Raw genomic sequence first — 23,175 nt, forward strand, 5'->3', positions numbered from 1 at the left:
ACCCCCACTTTCCGTAAGAGATCCCCCACGATGTTTAGTGCTGATATCCTAGCAGAAGGAGTTAGTGGACTGGTTCCAAAACCATTTGGTATAGCTAGAGAAAAAGAGAGTGATGACATTAGCAGTTCCCTTTACATTTGGGTTTTGTTGCTGATATTACAAAGGAGTACACACTCCAAGCAAAATCAATAATACTATTTCGAACTAACCCTTTCTCTCATATACATTTATCTCTCAGTGTAACATTTATGTTTTAAACTTTGAGTTTTGGCCAGGGACAGGACAGACCTTTGGCTTCCCCATCTCAGTTATTTAAAAAATGTTCCCCATATTTTCCCTTAGAAGTTTTCTAAATCTTTTTACTATTTAGATCATTTAAGGGCTAAAGAGTATGGCTCAGAGGTAGAGTACACTGCTAGCATGCATAAAGCCCTGGGTTCAATCTCCAGCATACAGAAGAAGGAAAAAAAGCCTAGATCATTCAATGTACCTGTAATTTATGGTTGCCTATGATATATCTAAATCTTTTCCTTCAAATGGATAGCCAATTGTCCTAATACCATTTAGGTTAAGATATCTCATCTGAAATAAGACCATAACTATAGACTGAATTCCTTAACATTTAAATATATTTCAGTTCCACTGAATTATTTAAGTCTATGCCACTAGAAGTGTTATTCATTTTAACTGATACATAAAATTGTATATATTAATGGAGTATCATGTAATGTTTTCATACATGTAGAAGTAATTTAATTAATATAATGTTAAAATGTATTTTGCGGGGGGCTGGGATTGTGGCTCAGTGGTGGAGTACCCACCTAGCATGTGTGATGCACTAGGTTCAATCCTCAGCACCACATAATAAATAAATAAAATAAAGGTATTCATTCATCTACAACTAAAAACATTTTTAAAATAAAAACAAACTTAAAAAATATATATTTTTGGTATCTCAGAAGGCAAAGCCCCTTCTTGTTATTAGCTTATTTCAAACTTTTCTTGATCATTCTTCCACATTTACTATTCCAAAACAACTACATCATCATCTTCTTAATTTTAAAGATCCTGTTAGGACTTTCACTAGAAGGTGCCAATCTAAAAATGTATCTATAAAAAGAACCAATTAAAAAAATCATATTCTGTAGTTAAATATTAAAAATAAAAATTAAAAATGTCTATTTGTCAATGCTGCCTTAGGGTTGACATCTAATTCTGTGTCAAGGCAGGCTCTATGTCCTGTTAACTCCCCAGGACCCTGAATAAAAACTCTAATGGGCTATAAAAGAATGTGCACTGTCTTTAGGTCTCATCCAACTGATGCTTTCAACTATTCTGATTAGTGAACAACCAAAGAATTTTCAGAACTTATCTGTACAATTCTAATTAACAGCAATAAAAGCAAAACTTTGTTAATTCTCAAGAGTTCAGTAACTGTGAAGTCTTCATATAAACAAGTATCTGACAGTGAGAACTTTTGATGACAGCTATAAACTATACAGTGTCTGCTATATCCTCAGCAGCAAACTTGGAACATACTAATATAATTAGTAACTACTGCCATATGACTACACAGCATTTTCACTTACCTAATTTCATCTCATAATAAGCCTAAGATAATTTGATCACTTGAAATGTGGTTAGTGCAACTAAAAAACTTAATTTTATATGTCATTTCATTTCAGTCAATATAAATTTAAAGTTACATGCAGCTAGGGGTTACATTATTAAGCAGCCCAGATACAGAGTTTACTATACTAATTGCCCAGAGAGCAAACCTCCTTCTTTCACTCTGAAAGTTAAAGTCCTATCCTTTAAAAAGAATGGGAGGAAAGACTGCTTCAGTTTGGGATGAAAGCAGAATGGAAGAGTGGAAATTGCCAAGATAAGAGCTGCAAAAACTAAACAAATCTGAATCAAGAGATTTGGAATTCCCCACTAAGGTTCTATCTAGTGACTAATGAATGGTTTTTCTCCTTCTCCGGATTGCTTTTGCCATCATGTTAATAGAATGGGCATATCTATTCAAACTAGTCTTAAATGCATCTGAATGTTAACTCACAGATTCCGTATAGCTGTGTATAAAAGTCCCTAGTTTTACATAATATTAAGAAGTAGCAAAAGCAAAAAGTAAAACTATTTAAGTATGATTCCAAAACTTGAGTATGACAAGGAGATGTGCATAAACACATACAAGTACACAGTAGGAAAACTGAAAATTCTCAAGATAATTGTCTTTAAATTGTTAAGATTATAGATGGTTTTTCTTTTTTTCTTTTCTGTGTTTTTAATTTTTCTGCACGGAGCTGGTTCAGAGGTAAAGCACTTATCTAGTATGAGCAAGGCCCTGGATTCCATCCCCAGCCCCCTCCCCCCCCAAAAAAAAACCACCTGCATGATTATGTTCTACTTCTTCAACCAAAAAGTAAAATTTCTTTCTAAACCCTTCACTTTTTAAAACCTCAATTTATTAAGTTGCTCCTGTCTTAAATGCAGCCATCATCTCCTTGTTTTCTACATAGAAGTGACTTAGGAAAACCTTCCTCTGCTTCATAAAGCACTTCACTAAACCAACTTTCAAACTGCAATTACTGGTTGGGCTCTGTGGCCAGCTCGGGAGGCTGAGGCAGGAGGATGGCAAGTTCAAAGCCAGCCTCAGCAAAAAGCAAAGTGCTAAGCAACTCAGTGAGAGACTCTCTCTAAAAAAATACAAAAAATAGTGCTGGGGATGTGGCTCAGTGGTCAAGTGCCCCTGAGTTCAATCCCCGGTACCAAAAAAAAAAAAAAACAAAAAACAAAAACAACAACAAAACTGCAATTACTGCTTGTGCTTGAGCCTTCGCAATTCCTGTTTCATCAACAAATCCTCCTCAGTTGATAATCTAACACAGTCTCAAAGAGAAAAAACAGCACAAACCTTTCGGTGAAGGAAAACTGTTTTCCGTTCCTTTGCCAACAGGAGTGGCTGGCAAGGAAAGTGAAGCCTGGACAGCAGAATCCATCTTCTCACAGTCCAACGTGGGAGAACTGGGAGCCGACTTTCGGGTCACTTCCTGTTGTCTTTCCCGAACTGCTAGTTCTTGCCTTAAATCTGCAAAATGTTGCAAACAAAGGCAGAATACTCACTAGAGGGAGCAAATACACCAAGCAAAGTCATACCTGCAGTGTCATAAAGACCTTCTTCCTCAAGTACTGTTTCTCAGAAATGAAATTCTTATTTAACAACTTCCACTTTAAGGGAAATAAAAATGACAACTCTAAGATTTGAATGATCTCTTAGAATTTAAAAATACTCTAACCTCAAAGAACAGTCACTATGCCCAAATGCAAAAAGAAATAGGGCAGGATCCAAAATAGAACTCATAGTATACTATATGACACAAAAATAAATATTCTTTACCAACTCATTTGCTTTCATTTTGAAATGATGGAGTATAGATATTATTGCAAAATTAATGAAGTGTAGTTTTACAATTTTAAATTGTTTTTTAATTATCATTATGAAATATTTTGTTTTAGAAAAAATATTCAAAGTTTTTTTCTTTCAAATATTGAATTTTTAACCCAAAATTAATGTTCTCTTTTCCAGTTACACAATGAACCTACAGAATATTTGCCTATGTTAAAAAAGGATACAAAGTTATCCCAATCCTGGGATCCAAAAGAATTCAAAACAGGATCACAGAGATATAATATGCACACCTGTGCTCCTAACAGCATTAATCATAATAGCCAAGAGGTGTAAGAAAACCAAATGTCCATCCATGGATGAATGAAGAAAATGGATACATGTAACAGAATATTATTATTTAAAAAGAAGGAAATTCTGTCACATATTATAACATGGCTAAACCTTAGGATACTATGCTAAGTGAAAAAAAGGTCAATCACAAAAAGACAAATATTGTATAATTATACTTATGTGAAGTGTTTAAAGTAGTCACCTCATAGAAACAGAAAGTAGAACTATGGTCCCAGGGGTTGGGGAGGAACACAAGAGCTGTTCTTTAATGGTTTACACAGTTTCAGTTTTCCAAGATAAAAAAGTTCCAGAGATCTATTACTCAATAATGTGAGAATACCTAACACTACTGAACTATGCTCTTAAAAATGACTAAGATGTTAAATGTAATTTTATTTTTTTACCACAATTGTAAGTAAATAAGATATAAAGTTAATATTTTATACATCATATAAATTATAGGAAACTCTGCAGATGAATACATCAGGAGGGGGAAGGCACACAAACACAAAAAAACACACAACCTATAAAAGAGTTGTTATGGTTTAGATGTGAGGAATCCCCCAAAAACTCATGTGTGAGATAATGCAAGAAAGTTTAGAGGTGAAATGATTGGGTTATGAGAGCCTTAATCTAATCAGTACATTAAGCCATTGATATGGATTAACTGGGAAGTAACTATAGGCAGGTAGGTTATGAATGGAGCAGATAGGTCACCAGGGACATGCCTTTGGGGGTTATATTTCGTCGCTGGTGAGCATGGCTCTCTGCTTCCTGGTGGCCATGTCCTGAGGTACTTTCCTCCACCATGCTCTACTGCCATGATATTCCACCTCACCTCAGGCCCAGGGCTACAGTCAGCGCCTCTGTGGAAACCTCTGAAACCCCAAATAAATGTTTTCTCCTCTATGCTGTTCTTGTCAGGTCTTTCGGTCACAGTGATGAAAAAGCTAACTAAAACAAGAGTTAATCCCAGTGGCTCTGGAGACCGAAGCAGGAGGTTCAAAAATTCAAAGCCAGGCTCAGCAACTTAGCAAGATCCTAAGCAACTAGTGAGACCCTGTCTCAAAAAATAAAAAGGACTGAAGATGCGGGCATGTGGCTCAGTGGTTAAGCATCCTTGGGTACCTCCCTCCACCACAAAAAAAAAAAAAAAAAAAAAAAAAAGCAGCAACGAAAAGCCAGACCCAGTGGCACATGTCTATAATCCCAGTGACTCCTGAGGCACAGGTAGAAGGATGGCAAATTCAAGGCCAGCCTCAACAAATTAGCAAGACAAATCAGCAACACTCTGTCTCAAAATAAATTCAAAAAGGCTGGGGCCAGAAATGGTAGCACATGCCTATAATCCCAGGAATTTGGCAGCTAAGGCGAGAGGATTCCAAATTCAAGACCAGGCTCAGAAAACTTATGGAAACCCTATCTCAAAAAATAAAAATAAAAAAGGGCTGGGAAGTAGCTCAGTGGTTAAGCACCCCTACGTTCAAAGCCCAGTACCAAAAAAAGAAAAAGCAATTTTCAACCTTCAAATAGATTGATTTTTAAGTAATTTTAAATGTATTTTTATTATTAATGATGTTGATAAACAATGTGAGAAGGACCCCCCTTAGTCACTGCTAGGGGGAGCAAAAAGGTATCAACTTATATAAAAAGATAGCTTTGTATATTATGACCATTAAAACCTTCATTTCCTTTGCCACTTACAAAAATTTCTTTTTAGGAAATCAAAGATACTCCTAAATGTTACATCTGAGAATTCCAGTCATAGCACAATTTACGGTGAAAAAAAAAAAGTCACCAATAAAGAACTCCTTGAAACATAACTACAATAGAATATTGTATAACATTTTTAAAAATCTATTTTATATGATTTCTCAATGGTACAGATATAGAATTCCCTAAGTAGGATTCTCTGTTCAAGGCAAATGTTGGGGAGTGAAAAAAAAAAAAAAAAAAAAAAACTTGTATGTATCTGATTGTCTTGGGGCACAGAAGATAGGTGACAGGAATTATATAAAGGGAAAAAACTGAGAGATATGCAAGTCATAGAAAAGAACAGAAAGAAATATGCCAAACTCTTAGTGGACTCCCTCCAAATAAAAGGACTGGTGAGATTTTTATCTTCTTCAAGATACTCTGCATTCTATTATGCTTCAGAGGAGAAAAGCAGAAAGAGCAAACTATTTTGAGGAAAATATATATTAACTATATGTATAATATATATACAACAGTATGTACATATATAGTGCTATGTGCATAACAAAATTATTTAGGTAGCAGTAGTAAGGAAACCAGGTGCCGTGGTGCATAACTATAACCCCAGCGGTTCAGGAGGCTGAGGCAGGAGGATCAAAGTTAGCCTCAGCAACTTAGTGAGATCCTAAGCAACTCAGTGAAACTCTGTCTCAAAATAAAATATAAAAATGGGCTGGGATGTGGATCAGTGGTTAAGTGCCCCTGAGTTCAATCCCCAGTACCAAAAAACAAAACAGTAGTAAGAAAAAAAAACCAAACAAACCAAGCAATATATGCACAGTGGTAATAAAGCTTTGAAAAACAGACCAGGATCTGAATCCTGACAAGCTATACTGCCTTGGAAAAAACTCAAGTTCTCTATGCCTCAGTCTTCTCATCTATAAAACAGGGGAAATACCTACCTCTTAGCATTGATGACATAGATATTGAGTAAATTAATAGATTAAAAGCATTCATAGGGCAACTTAAAAGAAGGTGAGGGCTAGGGTACACGTAGCTCAGCCATAGAGTACCTAAGTGAAGCCCTAGGCTCAACCATCAGCACCAACACCCCCCCAAAACAAACAAAAAATACACACACACACACATATATATATATATATATATATAATTAAATAGAAAAAAAAGGAGGTTGATCCCTGAGCTTACTCTGACTTAAGGACAGCAAAGAAATGGATAAATATCCTCTAAATTATAAATCTTACCTCTTGCTTCATCCTTTAACCTCTGTACAGAAACCAGCAAAGATTCCTTTTCATCCAGTTCACTTTCTAAAAATGCATTTCGTTCAATGGCCTGATTTAGCCTTTGTTCAAAGTCTTCCAGTGAAACTATTGTTGCCCTTAAAAAAACAGTGTACAAGTTAAACAACTTGTACAAATAGCTGTTACAAAAAGAAACAGTTTATCTCGTACCATTCCTGACCTAGCCAGTCTGGCCCAGTTCAAAGAGAATGATCTCAACCCATTTAACAAACATTAACACACATCTAATCTGAGCCCCTCCCACCCTATGCTCTCTTCTACAGAAATAAAATTCCCTAATCTCAGGTTAGAACTCAAGGTCATCTACAATTTTAACCATTCCATCCCTGTCAACTACCAAAATGTCTCTCAGATTATTTCCTTTTTAATCTTTTTCCCTAAACTTCTCCAGTCTTCTGCCTTAATTGTTCATCATCTGGATTACTCTTTAATGACTTTTGTGCCTCCTCCCCAACTTTCAATTCCTCAGTATTATCTTCTCAAAATCTGATATTACTCCTTTGTTTGAAAAGAAAAAAAAAAAAAAAAATTTAAAGAGCTCCCCGTTGCCTATAAGTGACTCTCAAACACACACAGTTCTTCACAACCTAGCCTTAACCCCATTTAACCACTCTATCTCATTCAGCAAAGTTGTCTCCAGACACCTCAATCAAAGTGAACTAGTAAAACCTCTAGCACATTCCTACCTCTCTGCCTTTGAATCTGTCCCTTCACCTGTTTAACTTCTCTTTCTTCTTACAGACTCAACTCCAACATCTGCAAAGGCTTTCCTGGTTCCCGCAGGTGCTCTGGCTGCCCCCACCTCTGTGCCCCAGAGCAACCTATACACTTTTTACTACAGTAAAAAGTCACAGTGAATGTTGTTACCTGTTAGCCCCAAGGGTAGTCACTAGCTTAGCTGTTATTCCTCAATCCTAGCATTACTTCGATCACCTAAGAGCCACTTAATAAATATTAAATAATATCAGACAATAATTGTAAAGTAACAAGAATTAGGTCTGGAATGGTTAAGAAATAACTAATTACAGAAGCATGAAAAATTGGCGATAGTAATAGCAAGCCACCATAGGTTGTTCAGCACAAAGTCACTGGTCAGCATTCAAACAGAAGAGAATGAAAAGGACTATATATGCAAAGACAGATCCACTATGAAATAACTGCAAAATTTGGTATAAAACATGAGGACCCACAGAAAGCATGATAGTATTAATACAGAGGTAAAATGGCAGAATGCATGAGACAAGTCTTGAAAAAAATCAGAATGACCAACACAGTGCATGGAGAAATAAAAAGGAAAAATTTTTTTTAAAAAAGCTTGGAAGGCTGTCATCTGGGAAGACAACACTTGTGCCTTCAAATCCAACAATATACCCAAAAGGAAATGCTCTGAGACTAAGATCTAGGTGAGAGGGTGAGCCTAATGATACAGATTGCCAACTTTGGTCATTCTCACAAAACACACATCTTCATTTACCTCTTTGCTCGCTCCAGGTCATCATTGGCCTGTTCCAGCTCTCTCACATATTTATGCAACTGCTCTTTAATGGCCCGGGTCTGACTTAAATCATCTTCTAATACTGAGACCTGCTTGTAGCTCTGTGCATATTGATGTTCTAGTTTTTCCTGAAGGTACAGGTATAGAGAAGAAAGGATGTGTCATTAATATATAGTCTTCTTTAATAAAGAATGTAACTCAAGTTGGAGGGGGGGGCAAGGAATCACTCACAATCTGTTGACTGTACTCTTTTTACAGTATTTTAAAAATAAGTAAATGATACATCCATCCAAGTGTTTTAAATCAAATAAAATTTAATCACTCTCCTCTCAAAAATGAATCTAATAATGATCTTTCTGAAAAGAAGTAAAATAATGAAACCTTGGCCTCAACATTCCCAGACTTAGGAAGGAAACCGTTTTCAAGCTGAATGCAAACCAGTGCAAACAGAGAAGCAGAATGCCATCAGAATCTAAATTCCCTACACCTTGCCTGCCTCCACACCATTCCCAAACCACCCACTTCCTACAGAAATACTGCTAAGCATTTAGCTATGGCAGGCGGAGAAGAGCAGAGAAAGGAATTAACCTTTTTACTCCTGAAAATTCCTGTTCAGAAGGGAAATTTTAACACAAGCTCCAAAATGAAGGGGCTATGAACAATAATGAAATAAATGCAGATTTCATATAAAATTTTAAAGTACTGTACAATGAGGCAAACAATCTGTCAAGTAATCAGACAGCTTTTGAAAACTACAGGAACTCTAATATAACCAGGAACATTACAACTAGAAAACTGAGAGCCATTAAGTTTCTAAGTGAACTTCTAAACACTGAACAACCTTCCCTTGGTTCCATGAAAAGAAAATATTTTATTCTAAATTTTTGCTTTAAGTCTTTTTTTTTTTTTTTCTATTTTTGTTGCCCGTTTCTCTTAAACAGCACTTGAAAAATATACTTCTCATTCTAATAAAACCCAGTAAATCAGACAACTGCTTCTCCTGCCACAATTACCTTTAACGCCTCCACTTCATATTTCAGTCTTTGGTTATCAGCTTGCAGGTCTCTGTTTCTTTGTTCAGCCTGTACTAACTGTGCCTCCAACTCTGCTTCTAATTCTCTGCTTCCCTCTTGGAATTCAACTAGCTCATCACGAGCTTCCTGGAAGCTAATGAGAAATAAAGCAGGAAAGATGAGTAATAGTAGGAACTACAGGATCATAATGAAGATAATTATATATCAATTCAATAATTTTTGCCTGAAAATTAATGTTCTCATAAAAAATGCTAAACAATAAAGATAATCTGTTCTGTATTTCTTATCTACATATTCTGAGCTCAATGAAAATGAGTTATAAACCCCCAAAAGACTCACAAATCAATGATTACAATATTTATAAAAATTCTACATGGATTAATAACATTAGCTTTTTCCTCCACAGGACTTAAGTGAAGGGGTAGGGAAGGCATCTTTTTTTCATACTAAAGTAACTAAAATTGGGCATTATCTTGAATTCTATCCAGTAGAAATCACAAATATTCTCACATCACAATAGAGTTGTTATAAATATCTTCTCTTTCTTTTTTGCAGTGGTGGGACTAAACCCAGGGTCTCACATATACTAGGTAAGCACTCTACCACAGAGTCATGTCCCCATCCCCAGATATCTCTAAATATCATTTATTCTCACCACTAATTCAAAATTATATAGTTATTATCCCCCCCAGATCTTTTTTACTAATGCAGTAACACATTACTATACCACAAATTAGTTTAATATTTAGATGACTATTTTTGATATAATTAGTTTCTGCTGTATTTCTATTATTTAATTTTATGCATTTAAAACCATTCTGAGAAGAGATTGATAGGCTTCAAAGGCATTTGCAACACAAAAAATGGTAAAGAGCCCCTGACCTTTACAGGCATAATAGAGTAATTGTCCCCAGTGATACCAGTGAAAGCACAATAAGGTTTGATAAGACTTAGTAAATTCTGTTAACCAAACTAGGAAAACATATAAATACTTTGGAAAGATTCCACTTAGGAAAAAAAGCAATTGTAGACAAATTTTGGTGCTGAAAAGTTATTTTCCATAAGTTTATCCAACTAAATAACTGAAATTTTATAAAATGCTCCTTAGCCCTGAAGCTCATCCCTTCCACCTCAAAGTTTGCCTGTCTCCAAACACTAATAATGCACACCTGAAAAGAAGCAGAATGTAAGAATCTCCAAATGAGCAAACGACACAGAGCAGGTCCAAGACGGCCCAGTCTAATAGGTATAACTGGTGGCAACCCATCATAAATCATAAAATCATATATGATACTCTTTTCCTATTTTTAATAACTAGAATAATATAAAAATTTATAGCTTTTTATACTATTAAAATACAAGAAATGTTATGGCTATTTCTAGAATCACATACTTAAGTCTTATACTCTAAATTTAGATTCATGTTTTTTAAAAAAATGTACAAACTAGACTGTATATTCCTAATGTCCTCCCCTATTTTTAGTTGCACTTTTCAACTTTACCTTTGTTTATACTTCAAGGAAAGTTCCTTCCAATAAGCAGTTTCTTCCTTTAAACTTGAAAAATCTGGTATGTCTTCACCATCCATGATCAAGAAAGCCTATGAAATATTAAAGACAAACTGTTACAAGTTAAAGAGAGAACACAGGAATCTATGTAAAAGTATAAAATCTGGGATAATACAAAATTTGTAGCATTTTGCAGTTAAATATGAAATATACTAGGAGCAGTTAAATCATTCATATTACTCAAGTACATGCCCCACTTTGCTGCCCTGATCAGAGACAACCAATATTGTGATGAGGTCATGACAGGAGACAAGATCAACAAAGTCCTTTGGTGCAAAGCAATGAGGTACTTTCAATTGTGGCACTGGGTTCTGGGTTACTTGGCCCCATCCTACACACAAGTTCCAGCAGTTGGTTTATGGTCAGCAGGGTCTGGGAATCACAGAAACAAATACAAGGTCAGAGATGCTGCTACTGCATGCCCTTTCCTGTTGTACAACTGCATCAAAACACTTGCCTGGAGCATTTCATGCCATATGACACTACCAGATTATCAGGTAATAATTAACTACTATCAAATTTCTAAAACCTTCCTATTATCTTTTTTCCCCCCATGCTGGGGATTGAACCCAGGGTCTCACACTTGCTAGGCAAGTACTCTACCACTGAACTACATCCCCAGTCCCCTATTAATTATATTTTAAGTCCAAAGCTTCTTCCAACTTCAATGATCATTTGTCTTGGTTCTTCTCCCAAAACAATGCAGGGAGGGGAGAATCTATTTAGTTAACCTTGCTTTGGGACCAGCTAAAACTCTCAATTCATGGTCAGGCCAGATGGAATACCAAAAAAGTTAGGTCCACTCTAGATTCATGCCTAAGGTTTCCTACAACCTCCTCCCTAAGCATTCCACTTTATATTTCAGCACTGCTGTTCAAAATTGTCTTACCACACCATGCTATTTCAGGTCTGGGTGTATTCTCTACCTGAAATGGGTCTCCATTCCTTGCATTTGGAAAGCTCCTATTTTTTTCTTAAAATCTAGCTGTCATCTTTTCCAGAAAGACTTTTCTTGCCCTCACCCAAAGAGCATTAAAATCTCCTGTGCTCTGAGCTGCCTCTATTCTACACACCTACTTTCAATGATACCAGTGTATTTGCTAACAGCTTTATGGCTCATTTTAGGCTGTGCATTGTGCATTGTCCATATTTATTTCTGTCCCAGCACAATGCCTACACAAAAGTAGATATTCAATATTTACTGAATTAAACCATAACTGATTCAACCTAACACATACTGGGCATTAAGAACTCAAAACCAGCTTTAATATTAAATTAGTAAACCCCTGGAGATGTAGAGAACTTGAAGTTCATTTAACACAATCCACTTGTGAAGATATGGCAAGAACTCAGTCACAGATAAGAATATAGAACTCCAGGGATTGGGGCTGTAGCTCAGTGGTAGAGCACCTGCCTAGCACACATGAGGCACTGGGTTCAATCTTCAACACCACATAAAAAAATAAATGAAATACAGGTATTGTGTCTATCTACAACTAAAAAATATTTTTTAAAAAAAGACAAATTGCAAAATGACCCAAATATTGAAAACAAATAAACAAAAAAAGAATACAGATCTCCAACTTCAGAGTGAGTACACCAAAGAGGTATGAGTATGGTTTTTAATGGAATAGAAGAATAATTTAACTTTATATGTTTAGCTTAATTCATTTAAGGCCTATTGCAAATTTTTCTTTCTTAATCAAGTCTTGCCTGATCACACCATTTATTATTACCTCCACATCTGTTAAGACAATCTCACAATTACCTTAAGTTACCAATTATCTTAAATCAGTCTATAAGTTCTTTGAAAGAGATGGATCCTTAACACTTCTTGTATCCCTTTCAGGGCTCTAAGCCTAGGGCCCTGCTCAGAGAAAGCACCTAAAACTTTCAAAGATTAACTGAACACCTACTGCGTGTCAGATATTGTTACGCACTGGATAAATACTGACCAAACACACCCTCCTCTAATGAGATCATTTCTATACTAGGACACATTTGTCTGTGCTATTCTACTATTGCAGGTACCATTACAGCATAGCAGCACTTTAAAATGTTAACCCCACAGGGCTGAGTTCTGTTGAGTATGGGTTCCAATTTTGCCACTAAATTACTTAAACAGTTTGATCTCTTAGGCCTCAGTTTTTTCATCTAAAGAGAATTTGGACTATACTAGATGACTTATCTTCAAGTATGCACAATGATAAATCAATAATACTAATTTTATAATCCTGTCCCTTCATCAAAGTTCCCAAATCCCACTTCACCTTCTCAAATGTAGAGGTAATCTTATTTGTAATTAATTTGCAGTAAGATATGACTGAGAACAAGGTCCATCCAGCAGCAAAAGGTAGTTCTATTTCAAAAGACCCAAAGTACTCAAAGGCATCATCATTAAACCATAACTGATTCAACCTAACACATACTGGGCATTAAGAACTCAAAACCAGCTTTAATATTAAATTAGTAAACCCCTGGAGATGTAGAGAACTTGAAGTTCATTTAACACAATCCACTTGTGAAGATATGGCAAGAACTCAGTCACAGATAAGAATATAGAACTCCAGGGATTGGGGCTGTAGCTCAGTGGTAGAGCACCTGCCTAGCACACATGAGGCACTGGGTTCAATAACTCCTCAGAGTCGTTGTCTAAGTTTCCTTGAAAGGAGGAACCTGTTTTAACTCTCCATCTGTCAGTTAGAAGGTTTAGATAAGTATTGATCCCTGGGGGACACAGCTCTGTTTACACCTCTGGGTCCAGTGCTATAAAGTATCCACTTGTTTCTGGCTTTTATTCTTGAACAGGGACATATTCTTAACAGAACTATCTGCATCATGCACAACCAGAAGAATGAGAAGTTATACTCCATTTATGTATGATGTGTCAAAATGTATTCTACTGTCATGTATAACTAATTAAAACAAATTTTTAAAAAAATGTACCCAATTAAAAAAAAAACAAAAACAGCAGCTGATTATAAGCTCAGGGGCACTGGTTCCTGATTTTGAATATATGCTACCATTTGAACTCTGGCAACTATGTATCAATGAGCAATGCTAATGTTCAGTTTCTAGTACACAATCCAATAAATCATGGTTTTGCAAAATGTTATGAAGACCAGGGATGACTTAGGAAGCTATGTTCAGCTACCACCAACTCTGCCTTCCACAAGGTTGAAAGAGGAATAAAAGGTTAAGTCTCTTTAGTTCCTTGATGGCAGGTCCCGCCTTGTTTATAAATCCCTCCACATCACCAGAAACATGAAACCCAGAAGTTCAATAAATATTACTTGAATTGACTTATAATCTCTCTTTCATTATTCCCACTTTCCCTTCAAAGTACCACATTCCTTTATTAATATCTGTATTCCTCCTTCAGGGATAGAGTAAGCAAAGACTTATGACTAGTTTATTTCTACCTCACAATGTACCACCATGTATTAACTCAAGAATAGAAAACCTATCATTCTCAGTTGTATAAAATTATCAGTCTGATGCATGCCAAGTTACATTCAGTCACTTATGGCGTAGGTCCCACATCAAAGAAGGAGCTGATAGAACTTACCAGGGAGAACCTTGGGGAAACCACTGCATACCAGTGGCTTCAATCATGACCCAGCTCTATAATCTTAAAGATAAATGGATAATAGAGAACCACCAGACAAATGGAAAAACACAGTAGCATGAACAAGAAAATCCTAGAACCTACTGAAACTGAGAAGAAAGAGAATTCAGGAAGCAGAAATTTTTTCTCATAGAAGAACTCAGGATGATTATCCACCCCAGACAGACAGAGAGACACACAGACACACACACACACACACACACACACACACACACACACACAAGCTAGTTTAAAAAAAAAAAGTGGAGGGCATGGGAGAAAAACCTGACCTGGTCAGCATAGGGTATAGCACACAGGGGCTCCAACCCAGGACTGCAATGTAGAGAAGTCCCAAGATGAAGTCTGGTCCATCAGGCCCAGAGAGCAGCTCAAACAGGATTGGTTCTGAGAAAAATGGAGAATCCCATAGAATAGACAGCATGCCTGAGAAACTGGTAAATCTGTGATTGCGATGAAGGCATATTACTCTGCTATTATAAAAAGAACAACTGAAAACCTCAGGGGTGGGGAAAAAAGGCAACATAAAAAAGTCCTGATCCTTATATAATCTTAAGGATTTCAAATCTAAATTTGTAAATTATTTTATATTACTTTAAGTTTAATTATATAACTTAATAATCAATAACAACCTTTCCAATTTTTGGTCTTGAATTTGTTGTAAGTTTCTTAACTTGTTATTTTAAGGCTCAAAGTTTTGGCAAACAAGTTTGTATTCTCCTTTTTATACCATTTCTCATTTTTGTAGGCCCTGATAATACCTCTCAGTGTTGGTCTTCTCAAAGTGAGTATTTCTTAATTTTTAAGACTATAATCATGAGGCAGTCACCTTAGTCCTTAAATATTTCTGTCATGCTCAGATTACCCTTAGATCACATATAAGCTGTGTAGAGCTAAATGAATAGTGCTACTTCAGCATTCAACATTTTATTCACTGGCAGGACAATTTTCTTTTGAATTTTCAGTACTCTTTGTTATTATACAGCACTTGATGATACTGCTGACTTTGTGGTACATGAACCAGTGTCCTTATGGAAGTTTCTCATGACTGCCAGATGCCTACTTTGGCATCTAACATTTAGTTGAATGTACTATATTTGAACGTGGAACCAATCTTTTGACAAATAAGATCAGAATTGTTTTTATCTACAAATGTTTTTCAAATACCAATTTCAAACATTTCAATTAGGGAGGGGTTTTTGGTTGTTTCCCACCCATGTATATATAGGAGAACCTACTGGCAGTTATTGCTTTGAAGAAGGTTTAGCTAAGTATTGATCCCTGGGGGACACAGCTCTGTTTACACCTCTGGGTCCAGTGCTATAAAGTATCCACTTGTTTCTGGCTTTTATTCTTGAACAGGGACATATTCTTAACACAACTATCAACTTTTCTAATCCTATGTTCCCTGATGGCACAGGTTTTAAAATAGTCATTTGCTTGCAAGTTCTTGAGAATCTAGGTTTAGCTCTTATATCCCCTTTGTCCAACTACTTTGGTGTCAAATAATTCCAGCAAAATTATTAAGCTTTTACACTTCATATATGCTTAATTTTCTTTCTGAATCTCATGTGAGCTTAATGTTGACCACAATATTTTTTAAGAACAGGCTACTTTCATAACTTGCTTCTTGGCCCTTTGAACTATATTATAACCTGTGCCAGATACCTTACTACTAAAATAACCATCATCTTTTCCAGAACAAACCAATTAAAAACGTTTAACCAATGATAAGTCATGGGAGCAACATAGCATAGTGGTTAAGAGACTAAACCCTGAAGCCAAGCTGCCTGCATTTGAAATCAGGCTCCTCTACTCACTAGGTGGGTGACCTTAGGCTAGTTACTCAACTACTCAGTGCTCCATTTCCTCACCTGTAAAATGGGGGTAATCACTAAAATGACGTTGTTATGAAGATTAAATGGGTTAACATTTGTAAAGTACTTGGAATACTCCTGGCACACAGTAAACACAGCATATTCACTAAATTATAAAAAAATAAAAATAAGTAGTAGTGGACCTTTGAAGTTTAACCACAAAGTAAACAGGCTTCAGAATTTAAAACATGCAAATGATTCCTTAATATTACTTATTTCAGGGAGCTACACTCATATTCCAGTGATACTATCATTACTAAAAATATTTCTAAAACTTCTTTTGGAATAGCCTTTATGAGCCAGACTAAGAACTAAGCAAAAAGTTCCATGGTCATATCTCTTATTTACTGCTTTATAACTAGTACAATTCTGCTTGACTCTAATTTTATTCATCAGACTTACCCTTTCAAATATAAGATTCTTTACAAAAACAAAAATGTGCTACCACTGCAGATATTCACAAGACTGTTTTCAGGGGCGGTAAAGACGGTGTGTTCAGTCTGCCTCAAGTTACATTGGGAGGATATGTTCACTGTCATTTGAAACTATGTAATTGGAGATATTAAGGGTACAGAAAGTTAACCAATATCAAAAAAAAAAAAAAAGCACTGCTGAAAAATTACTCAAACAGTACCATCTATAATTTTCTGACACTGAAATGAAGGCAGATAATTAGATATTCTCTAGTTCTCCCAATCTTCCCTTAATTCTGTGTCTCTCACAGGTTTGAAATATGAGTCTCAAAATTACAACTTTTACATCAGGCATTATTATACCCTATATGACCTTCAGATACCTAACAAACAACCCACTTGGGTTTAAAATAGCCTGTCCAAAATGCCTTATTTACAAAGAAATTACTCTTTGTACAATGGTAAGAAAATCTATTTTATATGATACTGTTTTTTGTTAACAACTGAAAAGTGAAGAGTTCTTTTGGGAACACACACACCCCACCCCCGTAGATAATACACAGCAATTTACTAAAATTCTTTTACTTCTCCCAAAGGTGACATTTACAGAATTGTTAACTTTTCAAAGTCAATCATTTTATAAGGTGTCCCTTTTGGTTACATAAGAAGCAATTTTAAGCTTGAGTAATCAAATTTATTTTAGCATGGTTTAAAATGAAAAAAGTTTTGTAGATGTCATTAAAGCAAAATTTAAGTTTTAATTAAGGTTTCTACATATTTCAATTGCTCCTTTAACCAACTTCAACTTATTTAATTTTTAAAAAGTCAAAAAAAGCTACAGGTTCAGACGACTTAGCTACTTCTATTTGAATCAGGTCAACCTCTAACCCAGGTCAATCTCTAACAACAAAAAAAGATTATTTGTTGTTATTGTTGTTCCTTGCATGCTCCAATTTTAAGTAATAATAATTTTAATAATAGTTCTGAACAGATACCATTCACTCACTGTCCCTTTGTTTCTCTAACCTATGACTTAATGATGCATTTTGCCCCATCAACTTCAGGATTTAGCAAAGTCATAACCCTATCTCTTTTTAAGTGCACTGAAAGCAATTTATCAGGCAAAATAACCAGCCATCCATGAATAAGCTTCAGAGTAAGATTTTTTTCTCATAACTGAATAGTTCTTATTTAGGTAATTCTGCTCAAAAATAGTTGAATAAATCATCTATTCGGTTTTGGTATACCTTTGGCAAGTAAAATTTTTCTGCCTTGCCTTCTAGCTGAGGAGGTTATAAAAATACCACAAAAAGAAACTCAGAACCCAAAGCCTAGATATGATTCAATCTGCATCTCTCACCAGTCGGCTGAAGCCAAGTATAAATCACTTACTTGCCCCCCACCTGGGCTCAATTACCCCATCCAGCAAATGGCAGTAACAGCAACCGTCACAACATCAGGTTTCAAAACAGATAGCAAATGTGGTGAAATGCGTGAAGGCGCTACAGGAATGTAATAATCATTAGTGAAAGAACCTTCACTTTCTTGGCAAAACTTAAAGGGTTACTTCGTCGCTTACCAGAAAAAAAGGAAGCAAACACAAGCAACCTGAACCGGTTGGTGACACTTTGCAGAACTCCAAGGGGGGTGATTAGCAGTTTGGGGCGGGGAGTCACCGGAATGCCAATCTGAGGCCAACGTGGGCTGATCCCGCTCTCGCCCCCAGCAGGAAAGAGGCGCTGGGAGATCAAAATCCAACCAGGCGCCCAATAACCCTCACAGGTGAAAGAATTTTGAGAAAGGTGAAGAGGGAGGGCAAGGCGCGCTGCTGCCACCTCCGACTGAGCCACTCCTTGCGCCACCAGCGCCCTGGCCCACGGTGCCACGTCCCGGCCTCCGTCCCCACCCTAAGACTCGAGCACATCTTCTGGAAGCCACCGGGTTCGCTCCCTTGCAGGCGCTCCTGGTGGGCCACACCTCGGACCAGGGCAGGGAGGGGGCAGTTAGAGCGGTTGGTACAGTTGACCCCGGACTGGCCGCCCCAGAACCAAGCCCTGGCTGGCTCCGGCGGAGCCTCAGATACAGCCCCTGGGCTGGTCAGGCTCCCCAGGGGAAGGCCTCGGCGCTGCCAGCCCGGTTCCAGCCCCTCGGAGCAGCCCCGCACGGCAGACTCACCTCCAATATGTCAAAAGCGCATGTTCGCCGCCGCTCGACCGACGTCTCTGCACCGCTGGCCTGGCCAGGCCCGCCCAGCCGCTCAGCTCCGCTCCCCTCCGCAGCCTTGAGCTCCACTCCACGCACCTCCGCGCCCGGCTCCTCCCCGACACGTCAGGGACTGCCTGGGTGTCCGAGGCCATTCTGTGACGCACGGGGGCGGAGTTCAGAGCATGCGCAGGAGTATACGGGCGTGCAGGGCGGGGCTGTGGCGGGGCTGGCGTCATAGGGGGCCGGCCGGATCCGGCGAGCTGATGTCAAGTCGGCGGCTCCTTCTGCGCAGGCGCTTTCGCACCACACCCCCCCACCACCCCACAGAGTGGTGGGTTTTAGATCACTGAGATTTCCAGAAGCTCTGTCATTGGAGAAAATGGTGCCCTAGGCAACTGGGAGAGGGTAACAGGGCTTAGCGGGTACTAGCTCAGAACGGAAACATGAGGATGAACAACTGCTCAAGAAGTGGAAGCTTGAAGGAAGAAAGCCGTTTAAAAAACAATTTTAGGAGCTTTTGCTTTATCATGTATCGAATTTTAATGCTCTTGGGATTGGTTTTGTGGGGTTTCTGGACACAATAATTGTAAGATATGACAAACTCCAAAATAGTGTGGCCTGGGAAGAGGGAGCGAGGAAGAAGGCAACAAATACATTGATAACATTGATCCTTTCCCAGTGACAACCCCTGGGAAGGAGATATCCATAAAGTCTAAAATGGCAATATCTGGGAGGAAGCCAAAGCATTGATCCTTCCTCAAATAGATCCTTTCCCAATAACAGTACAATGTGACCCTGAAAGGAAAGAGATAAGCACTGAACGCGAAGCCCCAGACCCGCCATTATTTCTCAAGTAAAAACATTGCCCAGTAAAAACAAATTTCAAATTCTCGCAGCCTGAGAATTTCTCTGTTTCCTGAGTGCCCAAACTAACACATTCTGTCAATAATTAAGTCACTTCGCAGTGTAGCATATATAAACAGATTCCTCCTTTGCTGTGTGGCTCATTTTCCATCAGGAAAGTGTGTCCACCAGATGCATGACTCCACTGCTGAATAAAGGCTTTGTTGATCAGTGAAGTTTGCACAGACTTGGTCATTTTGGTACCTATCTCATGATACCAAATAATAATAACAATAACATGTAAGACACACCTCAAGGTGAGAGCAAGTTGAGCCTAGGAGGCCCAGTTATGTTTTTGAGGGAGATAGACATAAACAGAACCAATGTAAGAGGAATTATAAGAAGTACCCAAATCAGTGAAGATCAAAGAAGGGATTAAAGAGATTTGTAGGAAGGATAGTACCTTGAACTGGACTCTGACAGATACAGGGCTGAAAAAAGTGATAATAGTAACTCACTATTGTACAGTTTGTACATATTAGCAATTGTGCTAAGTATTTGGTCAGCATTATTTCATCCACACAATGACCCCATGAGATAGGTATCATTATTCCCATTTTACAAATGAGGAAACAGACTCATCAAGATGAAGCTGCCCAAGGTCACTCAACTAGAAAGAGGAGGAGTCAAGATTCAAGTTCACGCAGACTGAATTTTTAACTCCAGAAAACACACTATTACCCATTACGATTATGACAAGAGAGGAAATATACCACCACTTATTGACTAGAGCTAAGTGCTTTACCTACATCACCTCCTTCAATCCTCAAAACAAACAGGCTAGAGTTATTACCTCCATTGTACAAATTGTAAAATGAGACCCAGAATTTCTGGAGTTTAAACCCAAAAAGATCTTATTCCCAAGGCCAGTGACAGGGGACATCCTGGAAGATCACTCAGTCTCTGGGGCTCTGCTTCCCTAGCTAAAGTTCTGCTTTGGCTGATGAGATCACCAGGCAGAGAGGTGATTAATGAAGGCTTTCCTGTAGTCCTGGTGCCAAGACGGAACAGTTCCACTCCAAGAGGAAAAAATAAAGGCTGCAGCTCTTGTCCCTGCCTCCTGGCTGAGGTGGTAGGAAATGCACTGAGTCACCTAATGGCAGACCAGGCTCCTCAGAAAATGTTGACATTAACTTCCAGGCCACTGTCTCTTGCACACAGCCTGGACCTAAAACAGTTGTTTGTCAAGATCAATGCATTGGTCCCATTTTAGTGAATGGGCAATGCGTGGCAGGGCTCTCAGCCTTGCATTGATCTCCTTCCTCCAGGCTGGTTGATATTCCTCCCTGGGAGATGCACCCTGAGGCTGAAGAGGGTAAATAACATTCAGAAGCTTTGCCCCACCCCCTGCTTCCTATATGCCAAATCCAAGAAAAATAAAGTACAAAGGAAGATGGAAGGGAGCCTCAGAAGGAAGAAGTGATAAAATCAGCCTTGTGAAGGTAGAAAAGGTAAATGAGGGCTGTTCCACTCTTCTCCCTTCACAAACCATAGGAAGGGTTTGCTGAGGTCTTTCTTGCATTGAGCCAAAGAGGTCAATATCACCATCCCTGAAAACATGCACAATCATCTCATCACCTGCGACGAACTCTGAGATACAGGAAACAGACCAGTGAAGACTGACCACGCCATAGGTAAGGTATGGGTACAAGATGAAACTTTAGTTAATGAGGATGCTGAACTTTGTCCACATCATACACTTCCAAAAGGTGATACAGTACACACAGGCCTGCTATTTCTGAGGAGATGAGGTGAATTCAACTCTCCATTGGATCACAGGAGTAAATACCTTAAAATCAGAGCCTTAATTCAAACTAATCTCTCTATATTTCTTTGGCCAGCAATTTTTGCTAAGTGTTAAGGGCATAGATAAATCTTGGCAAGAGATAACTAGCTGGTTGCTAATGGTCTTCTGTATATTCCTACCAGATGTTCTACCACTAACTCCATTTTTACATGTCTGAATCTCAAAAAGCATCCTTTTGCTTCCATTGAAATTTCCAAAACATTTTTTATTTCTATCAATGGTGCCATTATTCTTTCAGTCACTGAGACACAAAGCTCTCCTCAAATCACCTGTAATTATCTACTCACCACCTCTCCCCCCGTGAATCATCTTGTATTTCACTCATGTGATCACCAAGTTGCAATGATTTTCCTTCCAAAAACTCTCTCAAATCCATTAATTTCCCAGTTCCTTTCTCCTGCATCTTCCCTAGTCCAAAATCTCCTATTTAGCCACACCTCCTTTCCCAAATTTTTCTCCTGGGAATTTCTTCTTGTTCTTGCCCAGATGCCACACATGGCCATCAGAATAGTGTTTCTAAAATTCCATTGTATGCAGAGCATCCCTGATTCCAGAACTTCTTTTGGCATCTTGTTACTTTTATGATAAAGTATGAATTATATAATCTTGCATTCAGGGTCCCCAAAGCAACTCAAACCCACTTTTGCATTCTACATTCTAGAGTTCACCTATGTGAATCTAACCAGAGATGGAAGGTTCTTTTCCTCTCTGGGCCTGTCATATTGACTCCCACTTCACCATGCATTATGGCTGCTCCGTGGGCTTGCCCAATCGCTTATCACTCTGCCTTTTGGAGACTCACTCATATGCTACCTGTTCCAGGAAGACTTCCTGACTATTCAAAACCACAAAGTGAGCACACCTTCCTCTGAACTCAAGTAGAGAACTTCATAGTTCACCGAAGACTTATTGAACATAGCCTTTTGGTCAGGGAGATATCCAATCTTCCCCCAAGAACCCAAAACCCACTGAGTGCAGGAACATGTTGATTGTCCTAATTTCCCCCCAGCAACAGGCACTTGGCAAACATGCATTTAATATGTTGCAATGGAAGTAAAAGAATGAGTCAATGGTTTGATGGCTCTAACTTGAAATGCAAGATTGACAGAAATTTCTAGACAATTCCCCCAAATCCTGGGGGGATGGGGACAATAGATTTTAACTTGTGTGAAAGGCTGAACTTAGGTGATGCCAAGCTACAAAAAGAAACTGGGATTTGGGTCATTAGTAATTCTATCTTTTCTCTAGCCCAAATCTTAAATGTAATCTATAGCACCTATAGGCCCCAACATAACATCTTTTGCTTTTATAATTGTAAAAATAGTAATAATAATAATTATTTCCAATATTTAAAAATAGACACTTGGAGCCCAACATGGTGGCACATACCTGAAATCCTAGTAACCCAGGAGGCTGAAGCAGGAGAATCACAAGTTCAAGGCCTCAGCAACTTAGTGAAACCCTGTCTCAAAATAAAAAATAAAAA

The 23,175-nt window shown here is 37.9% G+C and overlaps 1 protein-coding gene across 5 annotated transcripts in view; it reads right to left on the reverse strand.

Moving 5' to 3' along the window:
- The window catches only part of Ndel1 (nudE neurodevelopment protein 1 like 1), a 32,911-nt gene extending 13,794 nt beyond the window's left edge, over window positions 1–19,117 (reverse strand). For 2 of the 5 annotated variants that reach the window (XM_047545636.1, XM_047545635.1), the window contains exons 1-7: window positions 18,950–19,116; window positions 10,794–10,891; window positions 9,271–9,424; window positions 8,237–8,385; window positions 6,703–6,839; window positions 2,918–3,091; window positions 3–94 (exon numbers count right to left, since the gene is read on the reverse strand). In XM_047545636.1, coding sequence (XP_047401592.1) covers window positions 3–94; window positions 2,918–3,091; window positions 6,703–6,839; window positions 8,237–8,385; window positions 9,271–9,424; window positions 10,794–10,879 — 792 coding nt within the window. In that variant the 5' untranslated portion in view covers window positions 10,880–10,891; window positions 18,950–19,116. Of the gene's footprint in view, window positions 1–2; window positions 95–2,917; window positions 3,092–6,702; window positions 6,840–8,236; window positions 8,386–9,270; window positions 9,425–10,793; window positions 10,892–14,756; window positions 14,872–18,949 lie in introns of all 5 variants that reach the window. The other 3 variants (XM_047545633.1, XM_047545634.1, XM_047545632.1) reach the window with 3 other exon arrangements.
- Window positions 19,118–23,175: the final 4,058 nt, after the last annotated feature.

This window comes from Sciurus carolinensis, chromosome 3, assembly GCF_902686445.1.
Source record: "Sciurus carolinensis chromosome 3, mSciCar1.2, whole genome shotgun sequence".
Classification (NCBI taxonomy): domain Eukaryota; kingdom Metazoa; phylum Chordata; class Mammalia; order Rodentia; family Sciuridae; genus Sciurus; species Sciurus carolinensis.